Source organism: Anabas testudineus, chromosome 21, assembly GCF_900324465.2.
Source record: "Anabas testudineus chromosome 21, fAnaTes1.2, whole genome shotgun sequence".
NCBI lineage: Eukaryota > Metazoa > Chordata > Actinopteri > Anabantiformes > Anabantidae > Anabas > Anabas testudineus.
Window position 1 is genome coordinate 19,463,465 of NC_046629.1, and position 10,064 is coordinate 19,473,528.

The following is a 10,064-nucleotide window of genomic DNA, read 5'->3' on the forward strand; positions in this document are numbered from 1 at the left end:
AACATAGGTCAACCAAGGACAAGAACTGAAATGAGTGTGAAGCTCTGCTCTGAGAGCATCAAATGAGATAGCGTGTTCAGTTAAAACTACCACTAGTTAACAAGAAATGTGGAGAACTAGTCAATAGTGGCACAAATTACAAGTAGAAGCCCACAAATTGTAATCAACTTCGGGCACTTATAAGGCCAGAATCTACCATTTGCAAGTGCAAACTGCAGTAGTCTTGAAAAAAGTGGGGTCAACACTGTAAATACTGACTCTTTGTATAAATTTGATTTATTCACCTAGAAATATCTGTGGAACTTTTAAGATGCTTACAATGGATCTTAAATTTACAACAGAAGCATGTGGAAAAAGAAATATATGTGATGCAAAAATTTGAAGCATGTTTTCTTAGTGAACAGATAGTGAGGTTATCTTCCTGGCTACTGTGATACTATAGCACTAACAGGTTTTTCATTTGTTACACTGGGCCCCTACATAATTCCATAAGGCATTTACAAATAATCAGAAATGGTCACATTACCAACAATTTAAAGTATACTTTTGAAATGTTAAATATAGCACCTTTACATATTATTATGTTTCTTTTCTCTCTGCACTTAAATCTTAAAAAAAAAAAAAAACTTGCACCAACACCTCATGAAATGGAAACAGGTCATCCTAGAGCGCTTTAAGGTTCTTTTCGTCAGCTTAGATATTTTGTCTGTACCTTAAGTCATTTTGGACTCTCATGTGGTGAGAGTATGCAAGTATTCTAATGAGACTACAGTATGGTCATGTGTGTTTGCCAAAATACAAATACAAAAATGTATGAATTTGATATAATAGATACACCCAACAATGTTTTTAATCTTTGACATTTCTGCATGGCTAGATTTAGATTAATTCTGGTTAGTTGTGTTGTACAAGCCAGATAATGCACACTGTGTATGGAAACAAAAGGTTAATGAAAGCATATCATCATGTTTTGCTGTGAACTACGTGCAGTACTGGTCCAATATGTCGCGTTTGACCAAGCAAAGTACCATGACAGAGTAAAGTCAGCCTACGGACTGTGCCCGAAGACTGCCGGAAACTACCGAGACCCGCGATGACTGATGGGAAACTAAAAACTCGACAAACCGCCATCTTTCTTTATGGCGAGTTAGTAGGGCAAAATAACAAGTACTTTCGAATTATTATTTCTCCAAAACAGAACTACTTGGAGTAATTTCATGATATTAATTGCAAAGAACAAGAGGAGAACCTGAAAAGCAACTCCAGAAAGTGTGCACACATTAGATATAGGACAGCAGTTTAGTCAGCGCTCGACTAGTGGAGGTGGTCAACATGGGCCGCTCTCGGAGCCGCAGCTCGTCCCGGTCTAAACACTCCAAAAGTAGCAAGCACAGTAAGAAACGAAGCCGGTCTCGGTCGCGGTCCAGAGACAGGGAGAGGTCCAAGAAGCGGTCAAAGTCCCGAGAGTCGAAAAGGAACCGACGCAGAGAATCTCGTTCCCGTTCTCGGTCCACCACAGCCTCGTCCCGCAGAGAAAGAGCAGCCTCGCCGCCCGAGCGCATCGACATCTTCGGCAGGACGTTGAGCAAGAGAAATACCCTGGATGAGAAGCAGAGGAAGGAGGAGGAGGAGAGAAAGGCAGAAATGGAAAGGCAAAGGAAGATGTGAGTATAACGTAATAAACAGCTTGATGCCCCCAATAGAACTGCCACGAGCTATGTGCTAAGGTACTTGTTAGGCTAGGCTAGCTGCAGTCAGTTGAATTTGTCACATTAGCTCTTTGTGCTAGCAAGCTAATGCTATCAAGCTAGCCACCAAAGCATGCTAACATCAGCTGGTCTGTACAGGGGCCTGATTCTACATAACCTGACCCTTAAATCACACATATGTTGTTTTACAATTGAAAATAGTAATAAAAAAAAACATGTCACTCAAGAAGGGTTTAGTGGTTAGAAAATAATTTCATTAATGTTTAGCTGGTTTTATAGGTGTAAGTTGTATATTAAGAAACTGTACAGTTAGTTACAGCCCCAGAATAAGTTAGATTATTGGAAGAGAAATTTATGTACTGTAATACATATATTTCCAGGCTGCAATATACTTGCACGTGCAGTATAGTAAAAGGTATAGGTGAATGTGCAAATCATATTGGATCAGCTGCTACAGCAGTGTCATAGGTGCTCCAGGAGGTGTTAATATAACTGCAACACAGTCACCAATATGCATCTTGAAACACTTCACAGGTTGCCACAGATAATGTTCAATGGCTGTTTATTGACATTGAGGCTACTATTGGGAAGGTGTTTCTCGTAGCCATTGGCAAGCAGATACATCTAGCCTCCTTAGTGAATCTTTTTTGTTGTTGTTTTTACTGCTTAATAGCCATGGGCTCACCTAACCACTCAAACACGTAAATATCAAGAATCAGACACTTGGTAGATAGGAAAACAGTGGGGATTTGACTGGGAAATGTTCTGACTGGCTGATAGCCAGAACACAAGTTGAATTGTGTGTTTACAGTTGTGTATTTTGCTCTTTACCAGCTAGCTCAAAAGTTTTCATTTGTAAATAGAATTGGATGAGACCAACCTCCCTCATTGTGGAGACAGGAGATAATTGTATATTAGTCAGGAGTTAGCTAATTAGCTGGTTTTCAGAAGCAGGACTCTTCCACTTTGAGCATTATTAACACACGTTATAACCCATAACCAGTAACACAAATCTTTATTTGTACAGTAATGTTATTGTAATGTAACCTTATATAAAATGTGATTAAATCCACCAGCCCTCAGTTTGCAGTTGCCACATCTAAACAGAGAAGAGGAAAGTAGAAACATGTCTGCATTTAACAGATTGATCAAAAGCAAGAACACACATGCAGCAGTGAAACACCCCTGAATAGAAAAGTATGTGTTACAAAAGAACTCCTGACAGCTTAATAGTAAGCATAAAAAAGCAGTTTTCAAGCATGACCACACATTGAACCAATCAGTTTATCTTGAGGACAAATCTGGCCTGGATGCTTCTGCTACATAAGGTCTAATGGTTGGGAGTGACCACAATGACCAGCAACATTATGGCCCTGTGGTTGGCTGTGCTGCAGTGGTGCAGTGAAAATACATATGATGACGACTCTGTTTAAACAGTCTCTACTAGACTTCTAGACTTACAGAAACTGACACAAATCACAGTTTATGTGACTTGAGGATGATGTGACATAGTTTTTAGAATAGTCACTGTTAGCAGTAACTGATTTCCTACTTTATTCTTGTTCTATTTATGTGTTTCATGTGTCTTTTTTTTTTTTTTTTTGCTCCAGCCGACAGCAGGAGATCGAAGAGAAGCTGATAGAGGAGGAGACGGCGCGTCGAGTGGAGGAGCTGGTGGCCAAACGGGTAGAGGAGGAGCTGGAGAAGAGGAAGGATGAGATAGAGCGTGAGGTGCTGCGGCGCGTCGAGGAGGCCAAGCGCATCATGGAGCGGCAGCTGCTGGAGGAGCTGGAGCGGCAGCGGCAGGCTGAGTTGGCGGCGCAGAAGGCAAGAGAGGTAACGCTCGGTCGTTTGGAACGCAGCCCCTTCCTACCCTCCATAGTTCCACATTCCCTATTTCCCTGTCCCAGTCTCCTTTCCAGTCATTTCTACGGGACATATGGGGACAGTGGATGTGGAGGGACCCCCAACCCTTACTTGTGTTCTTTTCATAATGTAACCCAGCCATGGTACAAGTTTCATTGCAGGGAGGGTAAATGCAGAGCAGGAAAACAATATATTTATTGTGTTTATGTTTATGACAGCAAATACAGCCATGGTAGTGTAAGAGTTCAGACTAGGGATATACTTCCTGTAGTTGTTTATCTACCTAACTGTAAAAATTATTAAGTATCAGTATGACTGTTACATTTCATGCCATTTCACATATAACAGACGTGTTGATGTGATGTTATTTATGCACACAGTAACATCAACTGCTCATGCAATTGCCATGCCTTAACATATACATGTCTCACAACACCTATAGAGTGTTAGGTTTTATGAGGAACTACTGTAGGAACTAATGTAGGTATGTGAATGTGGCCACTGTCCATTTTGGTGTCCAAACTTGCCTGTGAGAGTTTTGCCATGGCACGGTTACACAAATGGACTGACTTTCATTCTTTTTCTTCTATGTTTCCCCCTGGTTCAGTTTGATCTTTTACTTTCATATTTGTCAGTATCTATATTAATGTCTGTAATAAAGAGCTCCTTATTTTTGTTTAGATGACACAGTTGGCTTTATAGTCACTGTCTCTCTGTCCCACACAGGCCATTTTAGAAACTTAAATTGTGCAGATGCATAAAACAGTGACAATTAACTATAGTCATAGTTTTTATACATACAGGCTTTAGTTTGAGGTCTAATAAGAATCTCAGTTCTGGATCAGCCCGTAGAAAACAGTTTTTAAAAGCAGCCCAGAGGGTGACATATGTCTGACAAGCCCTGTTCCCCCACCTTACCAGTCATAATTAAGAAAAGAGGGTTAGTTTACACTACAGCAAGAGTGTATTGTGAATGAAAGGCACATCTAAAGCCTAGTGACCCTGTGTTGCACAGGGAGCAGCCAGTGTCCTGGCACTAATAGGTTGAGAAATGTAGTGTGCCTCCTTAACATACTTCCTGGACTTATTTGGTCACTTCTCTCCTGCTTTATGTTCTGTGGCTGCCACTGCACTCTTTTTTAGTTGTAGACACTGCTATCAACAGGACCACTAGCTTTAGGAAGACTGTTCTCTAACCAGAAAGTTAAGGTTAGCGTCCAACTTACTATTAGATGCCTTTAATGTAATCAATAAGGGAGCATATGATTGGAGATCTCCTGTTACTCTGATTAAAGTTTTCTTTGCAGAACTGTTAATCACAATTTGTCCCGTACAGGTTTTTGTTTACAAGCCCTTAACTTGTCTTTATTGCTTGTTCTGAGAATCTTCGGTTAGACACCATCTGCTCTGGGATACATTTGATGGACAACTACATTTCCTGTGTCCTGTACCTCAAGGTTAACTATCTTTGGTGTCACCTTTATCTGTTATAATGTATACAATATTTTCTCCCAGGAAAAGCTAAAGCCAAATGTACTGTGTTTTGTACTCATGACTCTTTTCCTATAGGACTGCTGCTAAGATTTATATTGTTAATTGTCAATACATTTATGTTGTTTTTATTTTGGAAACACGACTCACCACCTTCCTAACTAGCATTTGACCCGAGCTGGCTTGCAGCCTTTCAGCTCACAACGCCACTCGTGTCCTGTACTGTAAGTGTACCGTGGTGCGGGTCCTCCTCAATCACACACACACACACACACACACACACACACAAACACAGCCACTTTGTGTTGTACTCTTTCTTCACTCTGTTGTGTCAGTGGGGACTGAGCCACTGTAAAGACAAGAAAAACACACACACACAAAAACCAATGTGAGCTGTGGCTGCAGGCGCAGGCTAAGCAGTACAGAGATCAGACTTATAAAGAGGAATGCCGCGGGCGCCGTATGGCCGAGTCCCCCTATACCTACCTACCCACCCACCCACCCACCCCAGGAGCGCTTCTCTGTCTCTGCAGGGGCCACACATTCCGGACGAGACAGTAAATATTCAACCGTTTAATGCCGAATGCTTTCACCAGTTGTGTAGGTACACAGGCAAGGAAAATGCGTAGGTATACATGCATTGGTGAGCCAAAACTATTCCCTACTTTATATGTATCCTTTGTTTTCCTCTTGCATATAATGATGTTAAAAACACAGCAGTTGTATTTTCTTCTAGATTGTACTGTTTGTCCTTTTTTTATCTGTCTTCTCTTTATGAGTGTGATGAATGCCCCCCCCACCTTTTTGAATCCTTGTTTAAAATATAAACGTCTCTCACAATAATGCAGTGAGTGCCTTAGGTGTGGCTTAGCTTTGAATTTTCCTAGCAGGGTGTTTACGGCAGTAGAGGGAGGGACAAAAAAAATAGCGGGTTCATATTTTCCGCCCACAGTTTCTTTATGGTTTTTGCACCTCTATGTATTTTTAAAACAATTGACTGCAAAGAATGTCACAGTGTGGTCATGAGCGAGAGGCTGAACAAACTTCTGTGGTGGAATGAGTTAGCTGTGTGCGTGTGTGCGCGCGTGAGAGCGAGCTGGTGGTGACTGAGTGTGTGACATTTAGAGGGCAAGCGTGTGTATGTATGGACATAAAGATCCTTGTGGCTGTAGCCTGCTCTAACACTGCACCGTGTCACCCCTGTAGGAGGAAGAAAAATCGAAACGGGAGGAGCTGGAAAAAATCCTGGAGGAGAATAACCGCAAGATCGCCGAAGCTCAGGCCAAGCTGGTACGCCCTGCTCTGTCAGCAGACAGGCTGCTGCTGCTCCCGCTGCCGCCATTTGCCTCTTTTAGGATCCGTTTCACCCTTTCCTGTCACATGCACAACCTTCAGTTAAAATGTTTTTGCACACTGCTTTGATCACATACTAAAACGACTTTACACTATTCTTCCGCTTTCAACACCAAACCCCTGCAATTCAGTTGTTTAACATCATAACACACAGTCTTGACCATGTGATGGTTTGTGTTCTTGATTTAATACATGATTCGTATCGTCTCCAAGAACTTTGTATTTGTTAAATATCAATGTCCTGATCATATCCAGCGATGCTTAGTATTGCTCTTGACTTATCAGAAACAGAAACAACACACATCACATTTCAGTCCTCTGTCAGTAGAGAAAACACAAGAACATTTCAGGGCCTTGGACCACAAAAATTACTAAATAATGTAATGATCTTTTGGCTACAGCAGTCTAATTTGGAAAGTGTGTTTGATTCAGACTCGTAGTAAAGAGCTTTATACACACACTAAGGAAAAAGCCATATGTGGACTCTTGGTTTGGAGATTGTCTCCTGCCCCCCTCTAACCTCACAGTTTGTGTTGTCTTATGTGACAGGCTGAAGAACAGTTGCGTATTGTGGAGGAGCAGAGAAAGATTCACGAGGAGCGCATGAAGCTGGAGCAGGACCGTCAGAAGCAGCAGAAGGAGGAGCAGAAAATTATCCTGGGCAAGGGCAAGTCCAGGCCCAAGCTCTCCTTCTCACTCAAAGCCACCGAATGAGACTGCTCCCTGCCCACGTCCATTCCCTGCCTTTATCCCTATCCAGGTCTGCCTCGTCATCAGCCCTACTCCTCCTCCTCCTCTGTGGGACACTCGCTTCATTTTGGAAGTGCTGAAGGAACGCTGAGGATAGTTGACTCACTGGCCCACCCCAAACCCTGCCTCATGAAGTCCCTCGCCCCTTCCCCACCTTGAAGAGGAGGCGGCTCTTCTCCCTCGAAGGACCTGACTGCTCCCTGCACCCTTTCTCCTTCTCCACCACACAGATGACTCTTGTTTGCTTTTTTTGTTTGTTTTGGTTTTACTTTGATTTTTAGGGAACTTGAACTTTTGATGTAGAATGCAAAAAGATGTCCCCCCACCCCCCACCTGGTAAAGTCTTAACTTTGATGAAACAGAAAGCAACTGTTTACTGTTACATGTCCTACCAGTCCCTGACGTAGAGGAGCGTGTGTGACTTTGTCTCGTTCATCTTACTGTAAAAGCCCATGTGCAGCCTGGGAGTCGGAGCATGGTCCTCATGTCTCCACCTCTTTAATATTAAGGTCAAGTGGCTGATGTACAGCTCAGTCCGTAAAAGCACAATTAACTTCCCGTCCAACTGACAGGTTTGTGTCTTCCACCACGCTTTGATCATTTCAACTGATGGCGTTTTGTTTTGTTTTTTGCTGCAGCTCTGACACATAAAGGTTTTTTTTTTTCCTCATTCCTGAGAGGAAACAAAAAGCTTGTGCTCGATTTGATGTCACTGCAGTCCAGGTGAACTCTGCATCGACTCCCAAGCTGCTCATGACTGAACAACAAACCTTTAACAGGATATGTGTCTCCTCTGTAATGGGGGGTGGTGGCGGCCTGTGGGTAACAGAGGAGAGAGAGAGAACATTTCCTGTATGATGTAATGTTATTAACCTAGCTGTGACTGTGATTCCTGCCCCCCGCCCCCAAGTTAAGATTGTGTAACGGAATTCATCAAGATTACAAAACCTAACGTTACAGTAATGGTAAATACTTGAGCTGTTTTTATTTTGTTTGTATTTTTTTTTTTTTTTTAAATCTAACTCTTGGAAAATGGTGACTTGCACGAGAACACACCATCCCTCAGCTCATGTTGTTGTAGTAAATGAACTTGGCAAACGTGCCTCGCTTGGTAAGTCTTGATTCGTAGTGGATGTGGACAAGTTCAGGTAAGATCAGGTTTTAGGTCTGTGTGAGTGTGTGTGTGTGTGTGTGTGAGCGAGTGAGTGAGCGAATGAGTGAGAGAAGGACTGAGAGCCTGACCTCAGGTGGGTATGGTTATGGAATTTTGGAATTTGTCATTTAAACCCCCCCCCCCCCCTACCAATTGTCAAGGGACTGAACACTTCAATAAATCCATTGAACATTGAACCATTAATTGCCTCCACTGTGTTTTACTGCACCACTCCACTTGTTCACTAAGGATTAAGTTTAGCAGTGGCAGAGGAGAGTTCAAAGAGCTGCTGAGTGACACGTGTTACTGGTGTTACTGGTATTTCAGGCTCAGGTTGTGGCCCTGTATGACAGGAGCAAGTACAGGTTAATAACAGCGTCCAGCTAGTTGAGGCTCCTGCAGCCGCAGCTTGGTTTCCAGCTCCGGTCCCGATCCGTTCACCGAATTAAAGCCGATGACAAACTACCTCAGCAAATGAGCTCCAGCATTTTTCAGCAGTGCGGGCCCCACAGCAGCAGCTCTCCCCCAGCTAATGAGTCCCGCTGTAACTGTTTCAGAGCGCCTCAGTGTAACGTTTGATGACTGTGCTGAAATATTCACCAGACACATTACAGCGACTCTTCGGAGTCCCGCTCCCGGGCACCGCCTTCACCGAGCTCGGTGTGGATCAGCGGCTCAGCCGCGGCCTGCGTGCTCCGCTGCCCGGGTATCCGAGCTCCGATGCTGGGTTTAAAACTGCCACCGAGTAGAGTAGGTAAAAATGTGGAGACTTGGATCAGAAACCAGGTTTAAATAGAGAGTTTGTTACAAAATAAATAGAGGTACAAGGAAAAATATAAATGTAAATTACTAAATGAAAAGGAAAAAGTTATGTTGTCACTGATGTCCTCTGTTCTTCTTCTTCTTCTTCTTCTTCTTCTTCTTCTTCTTCTTCTTCTTCTTCTTATTATTATTATTATTATTATTACATAGGTTACTATTTACGTACATTCACAGTGCACCAGGCTACTTTGAATTTTGTGCTTGAACGATCTCCATTTAATGTTACTTCTGCTTTTAGTCCACTGCATTTATCTGACAGCTTCAGTTGCTTTTTCTGCGGATATATTTCACAATGAACAATAAAATGAAGTAACACATTATATTATATATTGTATTCTCTAATGGGTGAAACAGCTGATAGTGGATAAAGTGGTTTAAAATCTGCTCCACATTTACCAGCTTCTGTTTGTTCTAGTAAAGAATAAAAAGTGTACAACAATCATCTGTGTTGCTGTGGGGCATTTTCTTTACCATAAGATCAGCATTAAATTTAATACTGTTTAAAAAACGTTGTTTTCACATTGGAGTTTGCATTTAAAATCAACATTAGAGCATATGCTGCGCATTTCAGCTTGAGTAACGAATGTTTAATGCCAGAAATCACACTTTAACTCAGACTATCCTCTGGTTAATAGTAATTATGTTAATAGAGGAGAGTCCTCTTTTCATTTTCACTTTCTCAGCTCTGTCTAAACTGCTTCCTGCTTGTGTCCAAGGCTCAAAGATTCACAGGTAAGTGTGTGTGAGTGTGTGTGTGTATTTCCCAGTTTTTCTATGAGCCGGGCTGATCATCAGGCGGAAAGCTCCGCACGGGCTGACAGAGCTGTTGGAGCCGTGCAGAAGCAGGGAGGACCAAACATTACAATAAAAAAAACTGTGCACTGTGATCCACACATTTTCACTTCGAGTTCTTCTCAAAG

At 42.4% G+C, this 10,064-nt stretch overlaps 1 protein-coding gene across 2 annotated transcripts; it reads left to right on the top strand.

Moving 5' to 3' along the window:
• Positions 1–1,090: 1,090 nt before the first annotated feature.
• Positions 1,091–8,519, top strand: arglu1a (arginine and glutamate rich 1a). 2 transcript variants are annotated; one of them, XM_026376283.1, is made up of 4 exons: positions 1,094–1,664; positions 3,320–3,545; positions 6,273–6,356; positions 6,969–8,519. In XM_026376283.1, the coding sequence occupies exons 1-4, from the start codon at positions 1,333–1,335 to the stop codon at positions 7,131–7,133; spliced, it is 807 nt and encodes a 268-aa protein (XP_026232068.1). In that variant the 5' UTR covers positions 1,094–1,332; the 3' UTR covers positions 7,134–8,519. The 2 variants fall into 2 exon arrangements, with proteins under 2 accessions (XP_026232067.1, XP_026232068.1); XM_026376282.1 differs by lacking the exons at positions 6,273–6,356; positions 6,969–8,519 and having other exon boundaries at positions 1,091–1,664; positions 3,320–6,165.
• The last annotated feature ends 1,545 nt before the right edge of the window (positions 8,520–10,064 follow it).